Below are 23,772 nucleotides of genomic sequence, written 5' to 3' on the forward strand. Positions count from 1 at the left end.
AATAATCAATCGTACACACAGCCTACTCAATAAGGTCAGATGCAGGCAGCTCTGTTATATGTGGTCTGTTACCATTAACAACTGATGCTACGGAGCCGCTTGAAATCTATTCTGAGGTGAGCTTCCTTACCTGTGGCTTTTTACTCACAACGCACCAACAGCACACACTCGACTTTATTTAACGACAAACTCACACTGACACGCTCGGACCGCCAGTCTTTGTCTGAGAAGGGAATGCAGCGTTTGCATTGATGTCGTGAGCTACAACAGGATAGCTTCTCATCTTTCATAGTGCTGTGTGGGCAGCATTGCCTCAGGGGAAAGGAAAAGAGTTTATTACGCAAGAGCTGGATGTTTAATAAAAAGAAAGACTCCATCCCCTTGACATTGGCTTGACATTTCTGGGTTTGCACCTTGTGTTTCTCGTTCTCACTCAGAGATGGGGAGAGGAAGTGGAGAAAAGAAAAGATACAGAGAGGCTGGAAGAATAGAGGGACTCACTCTTATGTCCCACTTTGCAAACTCTTTGCAGCCTACACTGCCAAGTCAATGTTACACCTATTCCACCTCCCCTAAAGCTTTAAATAGCCCGCTTTCCCTCAAAAGGACAAACCAGAGAGAAACACACAGCCTTCAGCACACTCTGCACCTCCGACTGAACATACATTATTCCTGCTGCCTAAACGGGTAGTCTGCATTGTGCCTTCTGTTCTCTGGTGATCAGTGTGTCATAAACATTTAGAAAGAGATAATTAAACATATGTCAGCAGGACCAGCATCCAACAATAAAAGGCTTTGAGATATGACATCTCAGAGGAGGCTTTTGCAAACTCCAAACACTTTAAAAAATGCTTGTTATTTGGTGACCAGGCTTTAGAGCTGTGTTAATGAGAGTTAATTTAGAAGACTGACATCACACTCGGGAATTTCCATTTAAAGTGGATCTTGTTTTAGTTTTTTTTTAATTTTGACCGTAGAATCACTTTATTTGAACCATTTTAATTAATAAAAATAAAGAAAAGCCTGATAGGTTAAAGAGTGTGACGACTGGGGAACAAATAGATTTTCAAAGCAAACAAATAATACCTTTCAAATCTATGGAGCTCACTAACAAGAATCTTGTTTCTAGTTGAAAATGCAGAAGTGAAAAGGTAACCTTGTCAACAAACATCACAATGTTTTACCCTCATGCCCTTCATCCAGACGTGAAGGCTTTATTTTTTCTTTTTGTGCACTGCACTTCAGGTGTAAAAACATCTGATTCTGATTCTGATCAAGTTGTAGTTTGCTTGGAGTTTATTTAGAAGACCATGGGAATCAAACATAAGCTTCGGTGGCCCAAATAGGACTGGGCCAACACTCCACTGAACTGAATTTGTGCTTTTAATAGTATTTTTTTTTTTTTTATATATAAATAATGCAACAGTTTTCCAAACAATTAATTGCCAGTGACAGATAAATTCTTGTTTTTCACTATCTACTATGTAAATGGCTGAGCAATGAGTAATTTTAAAATGTAAGCCCAAAGAGTAGTGCTGGCAGATTTCTTTCATTTACCACAGTACCATATCTGCATTATGCAGAAAAACTAAGACATACTGGTCAAATTTCACTTATTTTTCTGATATTAAGATATTTCAGGGAGCAGATGTGTAGGTAAAATTCATTACACTGACAGAAAGCAGAGTTTCACTGGTCCAACCCAGATGGTGAATTTTGGGTTGTATGAATCAGACATCTCTGTAACAGACAATATATTAGCTGGAGGAAATTGCAACCAACACAGAGTTCAAGCACCCGCTGGTTTATTCTATATAGCCTCCATAAAAACGATGAAGCACTGCTTTTCCACTTTGTTTTTGTACAGATTTAATAACATTAACTGTGTTAATTCACAAAGTCAAGTTGTGGTGGAGTTTCCGCCACAAAAGCAAGAAAGCTGATGTTACACACTTATCCCTTAAACATGGGAAACGATCTGTTTATCCTAATACTTGTAAATGGAAATGCTCTAAATGTCTTTTCCACAGAGCAATCGGGAGATGCTGCTGTGTCTCTCTAGCATTATGCATGAAACTAATTCATCACACAGTCTTTATCTGCAACTGTCAGGCACCCCCAAATTTTTTTCTTCCTATTTTATAGCTGATGCTATTCTGCTTAAATCAGCAGTTGTGATGTGCCTTTTTACATTTGATTTTTTGAATTGTACAAAATAGAGAAAATAATATTTTCTAAATTTAAAATTCAAATGTATCCTCTATTTACAGCAACAAAAGAAGCAGCTTTGAATAACCTGACGGCCAAAACAATTTAAAAAAAAAAGTCTTACACCTGTAGTTGACCATAATAAACATTTAAATAATAAACTCACAACTGAGTATGCACTAAAACCCATGAAAGAAACCTCAGCTTCAAATGACGAAGCCTCTTCCTTAGCTTCCTAGCCCACAGAGCCACATAGCCATATGCATTCATCTGCATGCATAAGGAGTTTCTATGTAGATGATCATTCTCTCTTCCATCTCTGCAGGCTCAATTTAACATCCGCCTGTTCTCCAGCCTATGAATCCCACTGGTGGATCATCACAGTGTGTGTATGTGTGCATGTGTGTGCTGGAAAAAGAACAGAATAACAGGGTTTCTTGAGCTTTGAGGGTGCCTCAGTGAGAGTCAGAAGAGTCGGTGAGCATTGAAGTCTTTAGTGCACACACCTAGTCTGCAGACTTCCTGTGTCTACCATGAGTCAGAACCTGCTTGTTATGTAAATCCACAGAGAAGTGAGGGGGACACCGGCACACCTGTGCCCTGCCAGCCTGCTCCTGTCCAGGTTTTTTTTCCTTCCCTTTTGACACAGAGCAGCAATTACTTATTGCTCCCAGTCATTGAACTATGACTCATCCTGGAGGAATTAGGCCCTCAATCAGCCAGTATGTTCTATAGCTGCCTCTAATCAGATGACGATGAATACCAAGTTGGGCTTAACCCCCCCTTACTTGTGCTGACATACAATTATTTAGATCTATGTGTGCGTGTGTGGGGGTGAACACAGGCATGAAACAAATAAAGAGTGTGGATAATCTGGAGTGCCTGTTTATAACAAGAAAAGATCCTTCTTGGTACCGGAGCCAAATCTGCCACCTCCTCACCAGCAAAACCTAGCGCAAACCTCAAAACTACCCCCGCAGCCTACAGTCCCAGCCACGTGACCCCACCCCCTGCCACACAAACACTTCACGTGGAAAAAAAAAGACTCTTCCCCCACATACTGTAATCTAGGGCATACTCACCAGCAATGCGGATCTTTATGCACAGTTATAATGTGTTGGGTCGCTTTTTCATATTTATAACTCATATAGTCTCATATATGATCAACAGGTCTGCTGTGACGAACACGCCCGTTAACTTCAAACAGGCTTACATGTCAAGTGACACGCGTGACTGAAAAGTGATAGACTATGTGTGTATTTGCCTGCATCTGTGCTGTGTTTGTGTGTGTTAAGGGAATACTCCCACCCCTGAGGGGGGAGAAAAAAAGAAAAAAAGAATTATGGTAAGTGGCACGGCCCTAAATTCAATGAGGGCAGCTAAGTGTACAGTGCCCCGCCACCGCTTCACAGACTACCCTGTGTGAGTCTGTGTGTCTGAAAGAGAGAGAGAGGGGGGGAGTGAGTGTGTGTGTCTGTGTGTGTGTTTGTGTGCATACTAGGTAAACGTCACAGCTTGCAAAGAAAGCCCCTGCGCTGCGAGCGCGCGCCACACTTCCTCAATCGACGGAATCACAGAGAGAGAAAAAAACACTAGAGGAAGAAAAAGAGCAACTTTCGTCGAGAACAACCGCCTGGTTTGCAGGACAAGGTGAGTCTGCCATTACAATCCTTTTCAGGCTTCAGTCGAGTGGGTTTTTAGTAGCAGAGTACGGGTTTTACGTCTAAACTTTACAGAAAGTTACAGAAAACAGTACCGTTTCGTCTGCTTCTTTCATCCTTTGGAAAACCTCACTGTGAGGGTGAGGCGAGTAACGCTAAACCCTGGCTAACTGGTTACAGTTTTTCTTCCTCGCTGAAAGCGTTAGCTGTTGTAGCGCAGTGAAAGTTTAGCCAGACACGTTTCATTTCTATGAAAAGTCAACAAGGCAGCTGGCACTACACAGCTGTTTTGGTTAAAATAATAACCCCTGACAACTTTTCCGAGTAGCGACTGGAGCTGCTTCAGTGAAACAGTGCACAGGAATCCGTGACCCCGTCACACTTGCTGACGCTACGGGGTCACAAAAGGTACTGACAGGTGAATTATCGCGACCTACTGATCTATACCCACCACCCCTTTGGACTGGAACATCTGCAAGCATCTGCGGCCCTGTCTTAACACAGTCGGTAACTGCATGCAGTATGTCGGTAATTCTGCTTATGTGGAATCCGTTAAGTGACAGAATATCACCAGGGATGAGGAGGAATGTGAGCAGGTCTGGACAGCAAGGATGGAGGAGTAAAGATAAAAAGAAGAAAAGGGAGAAAAGGGAGAAGGAACAGTTATTTACTTGTCATTAAGACAATCTGGCTGCAAGCTGCTGTCTGAGTCAGACGTGGGGTGACATCTGCGTTCAGCCAACTGACAATCGACCACATCCTTTAGAGAATAAAGAGAGAATCAGATGCACTGACTGATTCTCGGTGAATGTGACCGTCAGAGTTTAGTTTTTCATTATGCGCAAGACTCAAATCTAGATAGGACCTGTGTCAACCTCAGCAATGGTTTAGGTGTTCTGCGCGATCACATGAGGCGTTCAAAAGTGTTTATGAGGGGGTAATTACGTCGAGGAAGAAAGGCTCTTTTCCATACCACGATGAAACACAGTCAGGCTCTCAGAATCAGGTATTATGTTACCATTTCAGTCAGTAAAAGCGATGTTAGTATTCTTCTGTGTGGAAGAAAATTAAAATTTTAATTGAACTTTAAATTAAGCAAAGGTTCAGAGGAGAGTACAGCCATCAAATTATGTTTCAGTGCTCAGGGGTTTATTTTTTGTAATGATTTTACCACATTGCCTTTGTGAATGAACAGCGTGTAATGGTTTTTGATACAATTATTAAGCAATAATAACAGAAATCAGTAATTGTGTGGTTTGTTAGGTCAGACATTAGGAAGTAGACAACATAAAGTTGAATAACAAGCTTCTAGAGGATGTTTACCAGTTACAGTATGCTGGGGAGGTAACTAGACAGGACAATTTGAAACTGCTCACAGCTGGTTGGGAAATCAATCACTATTGGCCTGAAACACACAGCATGCCTGCTGTTGATTAACTCCCAAAAGCCCTGGCATCACAGCTCCCAGCTGCAGTACGTGAGTGAAACTGGTTGCATGCTTTTTTACTTGCCTGCATCTTTTATTCCGTCTTACTTTTCTGAGTCTGAGTGTAGGTGGTTACAGTTTCAGGCTTGTGATAGCAGCTAGGCTTTCTTTGGAGCACAGCATGCATTTGGATCAGTGACATGTTGAGACTAGCTCTGACTTTGTAGTGCTAGGAAACACCTCTGGTGTTGCAGCTGCAACCTGTCAGAAACTGCAGGCATAGTGATAAGGAACCAAACAAATGTGACTTTGTGCTCACATTTTAAATGTGTATCAGTGGCAATAAGAAAATAATAATTAAAGACTCCATGGGTGTAACAGTTAACAGGGGTTACCTAATGTATTGCACATACTGAAACTAGTGGTGTTTGGGTTGTTATAGAGAAAAGTTGTGGCACTGTCTGCAACACTTGTGGAGTTATGCAAGCAGCAAATCATGCGTGAGGTAACAAGCACCCAGCACAAAGGGGGACATTGATCGCTCATTATGTGTCACCACTGGAATTTCACTTCTAATGCAAAAGAAATCCAGTTATTCAGGTATTTCCTCTGTAGGTAAAAAAGTGAATGATTTTTTTCTCTTCAGTTAGGAAAAATATGGAAAATATATACATGACATAAAATTCAGGTCATGTACTAAATGTGTGCGTAACTTGCTTCCAACAAGCAGTCATTTGGATTAATAGCCAGTCCACCATAAAAAATTGAGTCAGAGTAAATCTTGCAGTGAGAGAAAGCAAAATACAAATTTGTGCTGCAGCCAGAGGCAAATTTTGCTCATTGCAGGTGTCTCGCTTAGTGACAGGAAATTCTCAAATACCAGTAAAAAGACCGCTTATCTTATCTTCTGTCTTTTTTTTGTTTGGGGTCAAAATGCTCAGATAGAACTTAGCACTATTGCTTGACATTTTGCAATATTTTGAGACAATGCGATGATGCACTTTAACAGTAATAAATTTGTGGTTGTTCTTGTCTGAGAACAGGCGATCCTGGTACTTTCACCATGGCTCCTTTCTTGAGGATTGCCTTTAACTCGTACGACCTGGGTATCCTGCCTCCTCTGACTGACCCACCCTTCTGTGCTATCAAGATGAAGGAAGCCTTGACAACTGGTGAGATCATTTTTTTGTCTTTTGCAGAAGTCTCTACTTCTGCTCAAACAACAAACACAAATTATGTTATCTTATTTTGTTTAAATTGAAAACATGCCAAAAATATTTTTTCTACTTCCTCTATCTGCCCATCTGCTTCTCAGAAAGAGGGAAGACCCTGGTTCAGCGTAAACCCACCATGTACCCAGCCTGGAAGTCCACTTTTGATGCACACATCTATGAAGGTCGTGTGCTCGAGGTACTGCTGATGAAGACAGCGGAGGAGCCGCTGGCTGAAGTGTCTGTCGGTGTGTCTGTCCTTGCTGAGCGCTGCAAGAAAGCCAACGGGCGTGCTGAATTCTGGGTAAGTCATTACACACTGTCCTTTGTCTTTAAGAGCAAATGTCAGGATCCTGTTTAACTGTACTTATATTTTGTGTTCAGATGGATCTCCATCCTTCAGGAAAAGTAATGATGGCAGTGCAGTATTTTCTGGAGGATGCAGATGCAGGTGAGATTAAATTACATTATATTTTTATATTATTTATTTTTATTTTCTCTTCTATGCACTTCCTTTTATTTAAGTATGTTTTGCAGCCTCTTCAAAGACAGTTAGAGGGGTATCCCCCTCACCCACACCAGTCATCTCTGGTTTTCAGCTGCTAATTTAATGTAGTCCTTACACACACTTTAACGTGTGATTCCCTACTGCAATCATAAGGCTATCAGTCTGTAACAAATCTGTAATATGACCTCTCTTTTTCTGTCACAGTGTTGTATATGACTGACTTGTTTTTCTCTCTTTATTTGGAAGAGAGCAAGCAGCCTGTGAAGGAGGAAGCTCCTACTCTGAACCGTAGACGCGGGGCCATAAAGCAGGCCAAAATACACTTCATCAAGAACCATGAGTTCATTGCAACTTTCTTCAGACAGCCCACTTTCTGCTCTGTGTGCAGAGAATTTGTCTGGTCAGTGCCCGTCTAAAACTTTCATCAAATTAGGAAACAGGATATTGAGAATCTAGTGTTCAGGAACTTGTGGATATGTAGTATTAGCAGACTTATTTCTGATTAAGACTGTAATTATTTTTCTAGATCACTGTTTTGTATGTGACACTTTTAATGTGAACAGTTCCTGGAAATATGAGCTCTCTAATTAAAAAAGAAGTGAGGACAATCCCCTGACATAGTTTGGCAGAAACTCTCAATAACTATTTTTGTTTGCCAGACCATGACCCAAGACTTTGATGACCCATTTTCTTGATGTTATACATAGAATGCTCATGTTTTCCTTTGAAGACTTTAGTTGTCCAGTTATCTGATATGAAGCACATTTTGATGAAATTGGAAATTTTGTGCAAAAAGATACACAAAACTACATACTTCATTTGGAGCCACATTACAGAAATGTACTATTTTAGGCCTAATATTAGATAAGCCTAACATTATTTTCCCAAATAGATTCTACAGAAGTAAAGTCTAAATATAGGAGGCATCCTATCTTATCTGACTTCACTTTATCTTATTTCAGATTAGGAAATGATAAATATACACCCCAACATCTCGTTTAAGCCCATTATTGACCACCCGCTGGTACTTTTCCATCTTACTGAGCTCCACACATCCTTGTTACCATTAGCTTTCTCAATGATTGCTGTTGCCACGTTAGTTAAATGAAGTTCAGAAATAAAGTACTACCACTAACCCCTTCCTCACACATCTGTACTTACTCACTCTACTTGATGGAAGAGGGATTGTTAGTGTAGCTCTAAGATTACCCTAAAGGTAGGAGACTTGTGCTTTTGGGAGGTTATGTTACTTGTGTTATGCACTTTAATATTCTTAGGTAGAGTAGCAAATCAGGGCCTGTTCCTATGAAGTGTTTTAACCTTAATGAGACTTAATCACCATCGTTACCACACAGTTAAGATAGAATTTACAAGTTATAAAGTGTATGCAATGCAGTACCTGTTCCTTATTGCTTTTGAGTGATAAACTGGGAAATCATTCACAAAGCCTGTCTTTGTCTCACACAGGGGACTCAACAAGCAAGGCTATAAATGCAGACGTAAGTGTACTTCATTAAAAAAATCTCAATACATTGTGTTATAGCTAAAACAGCAACATAGATGTTCAACACGTTCTCACTCCCAAAGCGTTACATTTTACGCTAGGTGACAAATCGTCTGTATATTACGCTTCCGGCACCCAACACGTCCCTATATTATGAGATCGGAAAAATGAGGAAACATGAGAAAACATGAGAACCGTTTGAAATGAATCTACACATGTACGTTCATTTTACTTAAGTTGCTTTAGAAAACACTATCTAATGTCATCAAAGTGCTGGTTAAGGTTCGGGATAAGTTTATGGTTAGGGCTGGAATACATGGCTGGAATGTGTATTACCGGTATTCTACTGGAATTCATCTATAACCAGGCGCGTAGCATAATACACGTTCTTATGCTTTCGCGTTCCTCAGGAATGCCTCGGGACTTAACATATCGTGAGTATATCACATCTCGGGAGTGAGAATGGCTGAGATGTTAAACATAAAAAATGTCTACTTAACCATAAAAGCAAACTGTGAAATGTACATATTCATTTCTTTTACCGTTATGCACTCAAAAATATGCTGATTGCTGAAATATTTCCATGTAATTTTTTTTACAAGGTAAAATGATAGATTTAAAGGAGTCTGGTCAAAAGAAATGTAGTGGACTACCATTTTCCTGCAAGATTAATTATATAGATAAATTTGATTTGACATATTTTCACTGAATTTTATTCAAAATCACTGCTTCATGTTTATGAAAGCATGTGTGTGTACAGCTTAAAAACTAAAGTATTAATCTGCTATATCGTTTCTTTTTCTCAGAATGTAATGCAGCCATCCACAAGAAATGTATAGACAAAATCATCGGCAGATGTACTGGTACTGCTGCCAACAGTCGGGATACTGTGGTGTGTAACACACATTTCTTCTGTACACCATGTACTGTTAGTGTTCGCCATATGTGTCCCAATTAGTGCGCAATAGTCAGTTTAGTGTGGGCTTTTTTTCCTCTGTGATTTACGATTTTGATGTATTCCTCCTTAGCAAATCAACAATGATTCGTTTATCAAATTAAAGTGTATAGTTCGGTCAGGGTTTAACACAAAGGCACATACCTGTTAGTTTCCACTTCCAGTGAAGCATTTTTCAATGTCCATCAATATTAGGGGATAATCAAAGTCCAGCTAACCTAGATAGCAGTGACAGGAATGAGCACTGCACCCCCACACATTGTGGGACTAACAGATGGGGTGTGGTCTTAGGGAAATACTTTAAATTCAACTAGCAGGGACAGATCTGGCCCACAAGTTGTAATCTCTGAGAATTTTTTTTACACAGTGCTGTAGTGACTTTTGACACATTGAAGTTAGAGAGGGAAGAAGAAGACAAGGGGGAAAAAAAGGATGAGGAAGGTGCGCAGGAAAGCTAGATGTTACAGGCCTGTGAGCGTGAGTCCTTTGGTCATACATAGCAATGATGAATCTTCTCCGTGCCCAAAGTTCCAGAAGGAGCGATTTAAAATCGACATGCCGCATCGTTTCAAGATCAACAACTACATGAGTCCCACCTTCTGTGACCACTGTGGAAGCCTTCTGTGGGGTCTGGTCAAGCAAGGCCTGAAGTGTGAAGGTACAGCAGAGACATGATTGACTGGATGGTTACAGGAGCGTGTGCTTCTGTACTCTACAGACTAAAAAAATATTTACACCTAAAATGTTGACTTTAAGCAACTTAATTAAAAGTAAATTTTCTGTGTATTTTTTACATATAAAACATGTAAAACATTAAATTTAATGGATTTGGTCAAATTAAATTTACCGTATTGAAATACATTTAGTTTATCCTAAGCATATTTTCCTTAATGATTATTTTAAAAAATAACCCTTCAGTTTTATAGATTTCATTTTTATTTTACTCAAAATTATTGCTTCATATTTATGGGGGCCAAGAAAAATTTTTTCAGTGCAGACTTGTTTTTTCTCTTTGCAGACTGCGCCATGAATGTCCATCACAAGTGTCAGGACAAAGTAGCCAACCTTTGTGGTATCAATCAGAAACTACTAGCCGAAGCCCTCACACAAGTCAGTCAGGTGAGTTCAGTGAGTCATTCAGTGGATTGTATCTTTTGGTATTCAAGTCCACATCAAGATGGATGACATTACAATGAGAAAGAAGTGTGACTCAGGTGTCATTCTACTAACGCGACTTTGCTCTTGGAGATTTTGTGACTCCGAATGATAATGAATAACAAATATAGATAAGCACTTTATTAAATTTTATATAAAAAAGATAATTTAAAAACTGGTTGTTGCTGTTCTGTTTTCTATGTAGTGGCACTTATTTGGATGTTTTCCAGAAATATTAGTAAACATATTAGCAGCAAATTTCTTTATAACTTTATAAACTTTCTGAATAAAATGAATACTTAAGCCTTATAACTACATCTCTATATTTTATCATCATTTAAGAAATGAAATAGCATTTAAATTCTTGAAGTATTTACATTATTTATCATAATGTGTAAATGTTTGTTTTGAAAGGATAGAGAAGATTCAAATAGATCTGAAATCAAATCTAGGCACTTAGCTTGCAATGTTGCCAGTACCCCGAGATGCTTGTGTTTGTTGGCTCAACAAAACCTAAAACTGGTTATAGAGATAATGGGTGTCATGATAACAGTTATCAACTTTCTTTGTTTACCCAAACTTTCCACTTCAGGCTTCTTACCTGAAGTGGAAAGATAACAAGCTGATTAATAATAACTAACTAGCAAAAAAGTATCTTATTTGTTTCACTTGAATGTGAAACTCAAAGTTACTGGTGTGTGTTGACCTAATTTTCCTGCCCTTCTGTGCTAAACGCCTGACTCATTCTGTTCTGTCTTTACAGGCCTGTCGTTCAACCCAAAATCTATTTAGTTTTGAAGACAGTTAAAGAGAGAAGAATCAAACAAGTTTTTGACTCAAATGTACCACGGCTGTTAGTCGACCATTGTTAGGAAACAGTTGTTTGAGTTCTTCATGTTTATTTTTTGTTTATGTGTTTATTTTTCTTCCTTTTTTCCATCAGAAATCATCCACTCGCCGTTCAGATCCAAATCTGCCTAATCTCCCGGATATTGGAATCTATGACGAAGTGAATAAACTTGCTGGACTTGAGATCAATGGTGAGTGAGGCTTTATTTGTTGGTGCTTTTTCCTCCAAACATTCAAGCAGAAAGTTAAAGTTCTGTACTGATAGCAAATGCTATGCAAATAAAAACTGCAGAAAATATGCAAAGGTTTGAGATAATTGTGTAAATATGTCATTTCTGTGTGTGGTAATGTATTTGTCCATTAGATGGGTCGACATACGGCAAACTTTGGGAAGGTTCCATCCCACGGGTACCGTCTCGTCTTACCCACTTAACCAAGATCAACATGGACAACTTCATCTTCCACAAAGTCTTAGGAAAAGGCAGTTTTGGAAAGGTACGGAGCAATGACGTCAGTGTGAAACGAACTGTGAGACTGCCATCTTAAAAACTAGAGAGAAAAAGAGAGAATATAAATAAGTGAACCAACAACACTCAAGTCAACCCATATCAGCTGTCATCATTACAATGGAGGCTGTAGTTCTCTTATAGAACTTATTACATGGACTGTGGGTGTTTCATCAACCAGCGAATTAAAATACTAATACTTCTCTTCTCTTCTCTTCTCTTTTCTTCTCTTCTCTTCTCTTCTCTTCTCTTCTCTTCTCTTCTCTTCTCTTCTCTTCTCTTCTCTTCTCTTCTCTTCTCTTCTCTTCTCTTCTCTTCTCTTTGTAGGTCCTGCTGGCAGAGCTGAAAGGGCGTGGAGAGTATTTTGCTGTGAAAGCTCTGAAGAAAGATGTAGTGCTTATGGATGATGATGTGGAGTGCACGATGGTAGAGAAAAGAGTCTTGGCTTTAGCCTGGGAAAACCCCTTCCTCACACACCTTTACTCCACCTTTCAGACCAAGGTACTTCCCCTCCATGTCATTAATGACTGTATTTTATTCTGCATCAGTAGTTACATTACATTACATCGTTGTGCCTTTAATAGTAAAAAATGAAATGTTTCTCTAGGAGCATCTGTTCTTTGTGATGGAGTATCTGAATGGAGGTGACTTGATGTTTCACATTCAGGAAAAAGGGCGCTTTGAGCTCTACAGAGCCACGTGAGTTCCACCTGTCACACAGCCATCATGACATACTGTACGTTACTCAGTGGAAACACAATCCCTGCCATCCTTACTCAGTGTTCACATGCTTGTCTAGCTGCCCAGAGACTCACATTTACAGAAGATACTTGTAAAGATGAGCATATGTTTATTGTCTCTTTGTCACTTTTTTAGCCTGCATCTTGTTTTCTTTTATATGATGTATAAAGTCTGAAGGACTGGGGCAATGCTGGCATCTATTAGCTCCTGTTCTTTAGAAGACAGGCCTTGTAAGGAGTGAACAGCTCTTAATGTTTGTGTATGGGGAGATATCAGTTACTACACCCACTTCTCATCACACTATGGGAATCTCTCCAGAGAAAAACAATCGCAAGCTGGTGAAATAAAGCGTTATGAATCCAAAATCTGGCGGCACCTTGACTGCCAACTAAACTTTTACTTTTTTAAATTAAATTACACTTTTACAAACCTGCTGACATTTCTTAGCAAGTGCTAAGGATTCAGAGAGATTAATATGAGAGTAATAATCATGTTATGTGGTGTTTAGAACCGATGAAATTCTTGCTTTTTAGTCAGTTATAAATTTAATTCACTGAGTGCAGAAATCTTTTGAAAAGTAATGTTTTGGCTGAAGAGTTTTGACAGAATTTGGCTGTATGTAGCAGAAAAATACAAAGAGTGTACAGCCGGGTTTTAAGACTGAATGCATTCGCTGGATTTTTTTCTTATGAACCACTGAAATGCTTCATGTTCTGCTTTCTAACTGTTGTGCTTAGTCACTGATCTTACATCTCCTGTAGTTAAATCAGCGGCTGTGTCCAGTACCTTTGAGATGACAGGAGTAATTTTGTACTTTGCAAACACTGACACCTGATCCTTTGTTGGCATCCTCTAGAATTCTCCTCATTCAGTGACTGTATTCACTCTGGGTAATTTATCCTCAGTGAGTGAGAGAGAGAGTGGGCTATTTTATTTCCCTACTATTCATTCCTTTACGTGTTTGCATCTTTTTTTATGTTAATGCTTAAAACAAACATGCCTCAACAAGACAGCAGAAATTCTGTGGTTCATAAGACCGAATTTAAGTCAATTCCAGCAAAGCAGTAAATTAATTAAACAAATTTGCTTTAATTTAAATGTATGCTTACAGTCTGTGGTGTTAACCATGCATTGTTTTTGAAGACTGAATGGTAATATCAGTAAGAGCAGCAAGTTCATGCTATGAGCTGTTGCTTTTTTATGCAGTGCACTTTATGTAAGTTAACCTTGGTAGTTTTGCCTATCTTGCTGACAAACAGCATAGCTCCACCATGACTATAACATTGCCTGTTATAGTCATGGTGGAGCAGGTTGGTTGTTTAAACTTAAAAAAAAAAAAATAGGATGCTTGTAGATGATGCATTTATACACATTTAAAGTGTTAAACAAATGAGGATGGATGGATTAAAATAAGGACTTTAATATTCTCTGCAGGGAAATTATTTTGTAACAGCTCTAATACTGGCGAGTTGTAAAATCCCACAAGCCTAACACAACACAGGACTACAAGAAATCACTGGGATGCATAGTCCGTAGTCTCAATGCAAGTGTGGATGATGTCACACGGAGTTGCCAGTTTGCTGGAGAGCGCGATGTAAACAACAGCCAATCTGGCATGTGAAAAGTCTGTGGGTATATAGTGTGGAAGTAGCCCCATGTTAAATATGTGGGCTGCAGAAGCGTTCCTTCACAGTAATGTGACAAGGGTGGCACCATCTGTTGTTAATAAAAGTGGCAAATCATCCACATCTTTATTTATTACGCTTGGATTTATTCCTGTTCACCCGAACTGTCTGAAAGCGGTTGATGGTAATCAAGGGATCTGAAATATACCCTGTTGCTATGTCTCTGTAAAACGTAACTGCACACTCATTAGGCTCATTTCCTTGTCAATCTCATGCCATTAACATAATTTCCTGCACTGTTAGAGGTGAGATATGGCTTTGATCCCCTCCTTTCATTTTCTTATCTATCTGTTCCTCCAGTGGCATTTCCTCTTATTTCTGTAGGAATGCTCATTATTGTTGTGAAAAAGACAAAGCAGTATTCTTCCATCAACCTGCACTTCCACCGCCATGCCAGTCAGGAAGTCGTCTAGTACCTGCAATATACATAATCTTCTGGTGACTTATTTATAATAGAATAGTTTCTGTAAACTTGATGACACACAAGATTAATGTGTCTAAACTGTCGTGTTGTATATTGCTGCACAGGCTGTCACAGAATATAAGGCATGTGCTGGATCTGGTTATGCAACATTTTTCCTTTGGCAGTGACTGAACTGCAGAGTCTCAGTTAAGCTCGTTGCCACCACAAAGGCTGCTGCTAACCTGACAAAGACTAGTTTCATGCACCATTTCAACTTTCCTTCAGCTTGCATGCATATCGAGGTGTCCTCTTACAACTGTGTGTTTTTGTTTTGTTCTTCGTGATCCAGGTTGAGACGTTCTTGTACATATGCCTGTACTGTCTGACTCCTATTCTATGAGGACTGCATTTCTAATGATGTTAAGTGAGAGATATTGACAGTCTATTCAGTCCTGTTCAGCAGGTCATTTAGTGTCACTGTGCAGGAACTGGGCTGGAGAGATGGCTTTGTGTGCTCTCCGGACCTGGTTGTTTCACTCGACACAGATGACAAGAGAAGCAGGTCAGCGATAGGCTAATCATTCGGCTCGCAGCAGCTCTTGGGTTTCACATTATGAGAGTGTTATTCACCTGTCTCCTACTCCATACAAATGTCCTCTTCAATAATTCAGGTGTACACTGAAATGAGTCTGCAGTTACACCAGTGTTAAGCCTCCAGCTATGTACTGAGATAGCTCCGCACAGGCCTGTAGCTTTCCATCAGAGATGAGTGTCTGATATTTCTGTCTCTGACTCCTTTGTCTTGCCAGGTTCTACTCTGCCGAGATCATTTGTGGTCTTCAGTTTTTACATTCCAAAGGCATCATCTACAGGTCAGAGCACAGAATAGGAATTTCACATGAATATAAAATACACTTAAAAATCTGTTTTCTTTACATTATTTTGTTGTTGTTTTTTAATGCGCCAATGATTTCAGTTGCAAGTGTAATGAGAAAATGAATTTGCAAAGTCTCCAATCTTGTTTAGTTAGGTAATCCCACGCATTTTTGACACTTTTTCCCCCTGAAAGTTTAATTATTATTGTGTGGCATGCATTGAGCAAGGGCTGTTATGAAAACTGTGGACTTGGATGCAGTACAAAAATGTGATTTAAAATTTTTTTAAAAGATTTTGGGAAGAGGAAAATGTAAATGTGTTTATTTGTTACACTGAGAAAACCAGACTCCTGACATTTCAGGACAACACAAAACTAAGATAACTGTTACAAAATGTCTAGTAAATGAACATAGAAACAGTAGACCACTCAATTGGACTGCATATCTCAAAGACCTTTCATATCTCTGCATAATTTTGTTTTTTTTAATTATAGTGAAATCACCTATAAGTATAGTAAAAATTCAATATCCTCAAAGAAACTCATATAATTACTGCATTTTACAAAACTGCTGCTTTGTGTAGCAAATAGTAGTGTGTAAAAAATCTCACAGTTCAAAGTGCAAATGCATCTGTAATCAAACATTAATCCCCTTAAAATTTTATTTAACCTTTTATTGTAAGTTGTTATTTGTGTGGTAAATTCTGTTCTAACAAACACAAAATAGTTTTCTAAAACGTTATCATCACAATAACTCATGTTTATATCGTAACTTGGTTCTACTTTTTATTCATTTTCAGGGATCTTAAGTTAGACAATGTGATGCTGGACTGCGATGGGCATATAAAGATTGCTGACTTTGGCATGTGCAAGGAGAATGTATTTGGTGACAATCGCGCCACAACTTTTTGCGGCACTCCGGATTACATCGCTCCAGAGGTGCAGTCTTCTTCCAAAATTCTCTCTTGTGCTGAAATAATCAAATCTGCATTTAAAAACAAAACTTTTAAACGTCTGTCTGGTTTAATTGTTATTTATAATTTTTTGTTTAACTTTAGATTCTGCTGGGACAGAAATACTCATTCTCAGTTGACTGGTGGTCATTTGGGGTGTTGCTGTATGAGATGCTGATTGGTCAGTCACCTTTTCATGGAGATGATGAGGATGAGCTGTTTGAGTCCATTCGCATGGATACTCCCCATTATCCCCGATGGATTAGCAAGGAGTCGAAAGATCTGCTTGAGCGGGTTTGTATCATATCTTTAATACTAAATATAATAACCCCAAAAAGCGTTCAGACACGAAATGTCCATGAGTCCCAAAAAGTTGACTCTGTTCATCTGGACGTAGCGTTTTCAGTGGGAGCAATGTTTTATCACTCATCCAAGTGAGTTTCATGTGTTTATTTCACAAAGTATTAGGTAAACTAGTATTTGTGTCACTGGCAACAGACTGGACATTGAACAAGTCAGAAACATGAAAAGAAGCAGCTTGCAGATGCACAGAAACAGTGGGCAAGAAAAAGCTGCTTACATTTCATATCCTATATGAAATAACCATTTGAAAGGGTTTTAGGGTAACTGAGCTTAGTCCTCTGCTGGTGTGGGCTAATACTGGGATCAGCTAGTCTGCTGGGATTGTTCCAAGACTTGCCTTTGTGGGCCTGCCTGAGCTAAAGCTTTGCTTGAGGTTTAGTGAAATGAAATCAGCCTTTCTTTTGAGGGAGCATCCAAAAGCCCTCCAAATATTAACAAAAAGTATTTGGACAAGTTCTAATTGTCACACTTAGTGCAACATATCCATTGTTAATATGGTCTACTCCACCTGCAGTTACTCTGCCAGTTGTAAGACCTCGCAGAGTCCTGACCTGAATAACTTAGATTGTCTGTGGAGTAGGAAATGACGGTAAAAAAATTAGCTTGTTGATGCACTTGAGTGGAGGGAACATTAAGCACCAAGTTCAGTCCCTGGCTGGTACGGTCTGAGAACATAAGCAGTCCATTTAACTGAAAATCCTTTGTGTTTGACACATGATCACATATATTCCTTATGCAACCTTTCTGACCTTCCTTCCCTGCAGTTGTTTGAGAGAGACCCAACTCGCAGGATAGGAATTGTGGGTAATATCCGGTTACACCCCTTTTTCAAGAGCATTAACTGGCAGGCGTTGGAAATGAGAGAGGTTGAGCCCCCCTTCAAACCCAAAGTGGTACGTCACACACGTCACTGAGGATTTAAAAATTGTAGCTCTTGTGCTATGATTACATTTTGCTGAGATTTGTTTGTGGAAACTTCCAGAAAGCGCCGAATGACTGCAGCAACTTTGACCGGGAGTTCCTCAGCGAGAAGGCTCGTCTTTCCTACAGTGATAAGAACTTCATAGATTCCATGGACCAGTCGGCATTTGCTGGGTTTTCATTCATGAACCCCAAGATGGAGCATCTTTTAGAAAAATGATGTCATCCATGTCAGACTCATGTTACTCTCCTCATGTTTATGGAACAGTTTGCCTGCTTGCAGATGAGCAAGCTGTTTCACAATCAGTATTTGTTTCACCTTATTTTAAGCACAAACTATTCTTGGGTACGATCAAACAACAAACGGCCCGTGTACTGTATATATATATATGTGGATGTTTCATTTATGTGCATGCTTATTATTTGTATAGGTTATGAAGACCTGTGTGAGTAATAATATACTGTGGGAGTGGGAGTCTGAAAAATCCTTACATTCCACTTGACGTCATTGCTACCATCTGCTGCCATCATGTTTCCCTTTCATGTTGAAAATCATCTCCACTGGGGATAGAAAATATGAAATGGAGGAAAAAGGCTACAGGAACTAATTTTACTTCATGCTTCAGATATAGGTCGTATTTGTGAATGAGGTGACTGCATGTTTAGAGATTTGAGACCAAGAAAAATCCATCAATCTTAGCATTGTGGCTTAAATATGAATGTTATAATTTCAAACATCCAACTTCTTGCCTTTGACTAAGAAGAACTTGTGGTTGTAAAGTTGACTGAACAGTGCCATGTAATGATCAAACTTTAATGCTCCAGCTGTTTTCAGCTGTACAGAAAAGTTCTGTTTTGTGGATGGAGGTGCAATGAGTGCAGCCATGGGTACAAAAAGAGTAGTGAAATGACTAATTGGTGAGCCACTTAAACGCTGTATATAATATTTATGTATATTGTTGTTAACATGTATATTGGTTTGCAAAGGATGTATTTTTTTTTTTACTGTCTCCATATTTCCCATATGATTAAAAAAAACATAAACTCCCAAGTCTGTGCTCCTTTTGTGTGATTTTGAAGTGCACGTAATAGAAAAGGTTTTAAACAAATTGACTTTCAGGAGCTGGACTGGAGGCGATCTAAAGCAATATAATCTTTATATAAATCAAATTAAAATTTTGAAGGCTTTTCACTTAAAAGCGTTTTGGATCTGATCAACAACCCATTATCCTTTGATTAAATTTGATTCATAAACAAACCAAAACAAGAATCAGTATCAGTCGACAAAATATTTTTTTTTCTATTTGTTAATAAATCTTTTTATTTGGACAGGAAATATTAGACACATTTTCCCGTAACTTATTATTATTATTATTATTTTTATCAGAAATGCATATATGTGTTTATATAGCGAATATATTGAGACCCTATGGATGCTTGTTTCTGCCACTAAAACATCAACAACCAAGGTTTGAGTCAGAAAGTCGAATTTGGAGATCCATCCATTCGCTTCCGCTTATCCTTTCCAGGGTCGCGGGGGGCGCTGGAGCCTATCCCAGCTGTCATGGGGCGAGAGGCGGGGTACACCCTGGACAGGTCGCCAGTCTGTCGCAGGGCCAACACACAAGGACAGACAACCATTCACACTCACGTTCACTCGCACATTCACACCTAGTGGCAATTTGGATTTTCCAATTAACCTATCCCCACAAGCTGCATGTCTTTGGACGGTGGGAGGAAGCCGGAGTACCCGGAGGGAACCCACGCAAACACGGGGAGAACATGCAAACTCCACACAGAAAGACCCCGGCCTGATGGTGGAATTGAACTCAGGACCTTCTTGCTGTGCGGCAACAGTGCTAACCACCGTGCCACCGTGCTGCCGAATTTGGAGATATTAACCAGTAATGCATTTTCCAGAAACACGTGGTCCACGTGGACCTGTAGTACATAATAAATTCCCGAGCATTAATTTTTGATTTCATCTATAGATTTTTCCTAAGCATTATGACGCTATCTAGTGGCACTAGGGTGAACGCAACGTTGCGTGACGTCACTACGTAATGCGCTTGCGTAAAATGTCTACGGAAGTATTGGTGTACGATCCACAGCTTTAACTGCCGGGCACAACTGACAGCTCATAGTTGCTCTACTGGAATAATGTCTGGTGCCGCCGGTTTGTAATGCGGTCGAGATAAGAGTTCCCACACTATGGCAGCATTATGATTCTTCTTCGTAGAAAGCAGCGGACACCTGGTATACTCCACACCTGACTACAGTTTTCACAGAGCCAAAGGAAGATCAAAATGAGCTCTCAGGACATACTGCAGAGTGTGTCCACTCTAGCGTCCTATAATGTGTTGCTACAGGTAAACAAACACGGTAGTTGATGTGTGTTGAGCATTTACAGCATTTTTTTTTATTTATTTATTCATTTATTTGTCCGGTTTTATGTCCTCAGGTAATGTTCCGTGTGCTCACCTTTCTTCTGAATGCCTTTACGCTGCGGTTTGTGTCCAAAGAGCTGATTGGGGTGGTCAATGTCAGGTAAAGTTTGCAGGAAAACAACACAATGGTTTTCGGGCTCCAGCCGCTGTAACATGTGTCCTTACGTGTGTCTTTATTATGCAGGCTTACACTGCTGTATTCCACATTAGTGTTTCTGTCCAGAGAGGCTTTCCGGAGGGCCTGTCTGAGCGGGCAATCGGGCAAAAACCACAGCTGGAGACCAGTTATCAATCTCCTATGGATGACGTGAGTTGATTAGATGATAAAATAGGCATTCTGATTTTCAGTTTTTGATGCTCACATGTTATTTCTAATTTTTCAGGGTACCCCTTGGTGTGTTATGGGCAGTACTTCTGTCATATGTGTGGCTTTGGCTCCTAGAGGTCCCAGATGCTCACACTGTCCCTTACTACAGTCCTGCTGTGGTGCTGTTTGCCTTATCTGGGGTGCAGGAGCTCTTGGCAGAACCCTTGTGGGTCTTGGCTCAAGCTCACATGTTTATCCGATTGAAAGTGGTGGCTGAAAGCTTGGCAATGATCGCAAAGTGCAGCATAACTGTGGTGCTGGTGGTGTTTTCCCGTGAATGGGGCCTTTACATCTTTTCTGCTGCTCATGTAAGAAATCAGCTGAAGTATCAGCTGCTTTATTTCTGCAGATATTTGTTTGAACTTTTCACGACTTTGTGCTGTGTTCACTTTTTCTAGTTGGTGTACACAGGGATCCTGGTGCTATGCTATGCTGTTTACTTCATTCATTTCCTGGGTTCCAAAGAGGCAGCGAGGAATAGTTTCCCACTGCGCCGTGTTAGAGATTTGCTGCCCCGCAGACAGTATGGAGAGGTACTTGACCTTGCACGTCATTATGCATTACTCATCACTGATCACATCAAAGTCACACTGAGTCATTGCATCTGAAATCACTGTGTGCCTTCTGCTCGACCATCTCCAAATTTGCATGCTAAATTTATGGTACAAAGTTTGGATGTATGTGATGATTGCTGTGAAATATTCGCACTGAAGATCAAATCATTCTCTCTCTCTCTCTTTTTCTGATTTATGAAATTCCTAGTCGCAAAAATTAAGAAAATGGCATTACCATTCAACTTTCATGCTGGTAGAGCAAATATGACAATTTGTACCACAAAAACAATAGCAGACAGTCTAACCTGAATAGAAGAAAACTCTATTTTGTGCAAAGTTTACATTTTTGAGACCCACTTTTAAGGCATGCACTCTGCCCTGAAGGAATCAAATCATTCAGATTAGGTTTAAAATAAATGCAACAATGTATCATTTTCATGTATATTATAATATCATAGACAGCAGCCTTCGTTGCAGCAGTCAGCATGATGATTATCTGATCCCTGCTTGCCTGTGGAAGTTCTGGCGTTAAGGTTAGGTTTGGGTTACACTGCCTCAGATGCCTCAGGGAAACAACACCCTGAAAGTGGGTGGATAGGCCATTAAAAAATCTAGAAAAGCATTTAGCATATAAAGCTAAAAATTTATATCCAAGCTTTGTGCTATAATGTTTTAGGTAAATTAGAGACAGTCAAGCAGAAAATGTTGTAAAAATCTGATTATTTGTGATTATTAATTATATTTTGGTTACTATTCACGGCGGATATTCTTAACCTTTTTCTGTGTTTAAAGCCGTTAGTCGACAGGAATCTAGCGCGGCTCACTTGGAGCTTCTTCAAGCAATCCTTCCTGAAGCAGATCCTGACCGAGGGTGAGCGATACGTCATGACCTTTTTGAACGTCCTCAGCTTTGGAGATCAGGGTGTTTATGATATCGTCAATAATCTGGGCTCCATGGTGGCGCGCTTCATCTTCTTGCCAATTGAAGAAAGCTTCTACATATTCTTTGCCAAAGTGCTGGAGAGAGGGCGCAATGTCAAAAGTCAGAAACAGGTCTGAACTGTGGACGTTATCTCAAACAAATGTTTGTGAGTGGCTATGCTGGAATTGTTGATTTGACCTCTTTTTGCTGGTTTTTGTTATAGGAAGAAGTTGCCATTGTCGCAGAGGTCCTGGAGTGCCTGCTGAAACTGGTGCTGGTGATTGGTCTGATTATCACAGTGTTTGGTTATGCATACTCTCACCTGGCTCTGGATATTTATGGTGGCTCTCTCCTTAGTAGTGGGTCAGGTATGTGAGCTACAATCCGGTGACAGGAGACACCAGTATATGACATTTTGCTTTGCTGGGAATTTGTAAAATGTGTTTCTTTATTTTTTAGGGCCCAGTTTGCTGCAATGCTACAGCTGCTATGTCCTCCTGCTTGCTGTGAATGGTGTAACAGAGTGTTTTGTTTTTGCTGTCATGAGCCAAGAAGAGGTTGACAAGTGAGAATGCAGAAACACATATATATGTATATAGACACACAGTTATTTTATAGCGTGTAAACTGTCATTTAACACTGAGTTTATGTCCTCAGGTACAACTTCATCATGCTAGCCCTGTCTGTCTCCTTCCTCTTCCTGTCATACGTACTGACAAGTTGGGCTGGCAGTGTTGGCTTCATACTGGCAAACTGCCTCAATATGGGCCTCCGTATCTTACACAGCCTGCTTTACATACACCGGTACTTCCAGTTGAGTCGGTGGAAACCTCTGCGAGGCCTGTTGCCCTCCCCTCTCATACTGCTGGCGTTGGGCGTCAGTGGAGTTGTCACAGCAGTTTCTGAGGTTTGTTTTTTTTCTCAAAACAGGAACTTTTGAGCTGCGCTTTTAGTAAACATACTTATTATTATTTTTATTCTGTAGAAGTCTGTGATCCTAACTGGAGCATCTGTTTTCTTGTCTCCAGGCTTTTTTCTGCTGCGACAGCGGCTTGCTTCTGAGGCTCGTCCATATCGGCGTGGGGGCAATATGTCTGCTTGGTGTGGTTGTAGCTGTTCTTCTCACAGAGACTAAGCTTGTTCAGTTTGTGAGCACTCAGCTGCTGCCTCGATTCAGAAAGAAGCGCACTTAAATTAGACGTAAAACTGTTACACCTGACTCAAAGAAGTCGTGCGTTTCCACTACAAACTGAGCCGGGGAACAACCTTTTCTTTCTAAGGACCTCACATGTGTCATGAGCGTGTGTGAATCTGTGAGTTTTATATAAAAAAAATGAATGAATTTAGTTGTGGGTTTAAAAAAGTGGATGTATTTTAATAAAACTCTTTATTGTTTTACACCATGACCACTGTATTTATATCTGTGGTGTTTTTCCAGGAATTAAATGGAAAAAAGTTTGGTTTTAAATACTGCGTTTGTGTTGCTCACCTACCTCTGTAGCTGTTTTGGTGAAACAGTTGTGCACAAACTAAGGCAGGCGCTCTCAGTGTTGACTGAT

The 23,772-nt window shown here is 39.8% G+C and overlaps 2 protein-coding genes across 2 annotated transcripts; both read left to right on the top strand.

Moving 5' to 3' along the window:
• The first annotated feature begins 3,797 nt into the window (after window positions 1-3,797).
• Window positions 3,798-18,305, top strand: LOC146632165 (protein kinase C delta type-like). Its single transcript, XM_085354128.1, has 18 exons — window positions 3,798-3,858; window positions 6,339-6,467; window positions 6,611-6,810; window positions 6,891-6,957; window positions 7,261-7,414; window positions 8,482-8,513; window positions 9,325-9,410; window positions 10,002-10,131; window positions 10,492-10,592; window positions 11,572-11,668; window positions 11,842-11,972; window positions 12,311-12,484; window positions 12,591-12,682; window positions 15,622-15,684; window positions 16,487-16,625; window positions 16,745-16,933; window positions 17,767-17,895; window positions 17,985-18,305. Exons 2-18 carry the CDS (start codon window positions 6,359-6,361, stop codon window positions 18,141-18,143), a joined length of 2,052 nt encoding a protein of 683 aa, XP_085210254.1. The 5' UTR covers window positions 3,798-3,858; window positions 6,339-6,358; the 3' UTR covers window positions 18,144-18,305.
• A 1,722-nt stretch (window positions 18,306-20,027) lies between these two features.
• Window positions 20,028-23,606, top strand: rft1 (RFT1 homolog). The gene is made up of 10 exons (XM_085354129.1): window positions 20,028-20,292; window positions 20,385-20,470; window positions 20,555-20,677; window positions 20,754-21,045; window positions 21,136-21,270; window positions 22,084-22,344; window positions 22,437-22,581; window positions 22,673-22,778; window positions 22,871-23,120; window positions 23,242-23,606. The coding sequence occupies exons 1-10, from the start codon at window positions 20,230-20,232 to the stop codon at window positions 23,404-23,406; spliced, it is 1,626 nt and encodes a 541-aa protein (XP_085210255.1). The 5' UTR covers window positions 20,028-20,229; the 3' UTR covers window positions 23,407-23,606.
• Window positions 23,607-23,772: the final 166 nt, after the last annotated feature.

Source organism: Diplotaxodon limnothrissa, linkage group LG5 (genome assembly GCF_057381915.1).
Source record: "Diplotaxodon limnothrissa isolate DT_005_m linkage group LG5, D_limnothrissa_male_GT1.1, whole genome shotgun sequence".
Lineage (NCBI taxonomy): Eukaryota > Metazoa > Chordata > Actinopteri > Cichliformes > Cichlidae > Diplotaxodon > Diplotaxodon limnothrissa.

Coding starts and splice junctions, on each gene's coding strand:
- LOC146632165 (XM_085354128.1), top strand. CDS start 6,359: ATGGCTCCTTTCTTGAGGATTGCCTTTAACTCGTACGACCTGGGTATC. Junction 9,411..10,001: donor CCAACAGTCGGGATACTGTG/GTGTGTAACACA, acceptor CCGTGCCCAAAG/TTCCAGAAGGAGCGATTTAA. Junction 10,132..10,491: donor GCAAGGCCTGAAGTGTGAAG/GTACAGCAGAGA, acceptor TTCTCTTTGCAG/ACTGCGCCATGAATGTCCAT.
- rft1 (XM_085354129.1), top strand. CDS start 20,230: ATGAGCTCTCAGGACATACTGCAGAGTGTGTCCACTCTAGCGTCCTAT. Junction 20,678..20,753: donor ATCAATCTCCTATGGATGAC/GTGAGTTGATTA, acceptor CTAATTTTTCAG/GGTACCCCTTGGTGTGTTAT. Junction 21,046..21,135: donor ACATCTTTTCTGCTGCTCAT/GTAAGAAATCAG, acceptor CACTTTTTCTAG/TTGGTGTACACAGGGATCCT.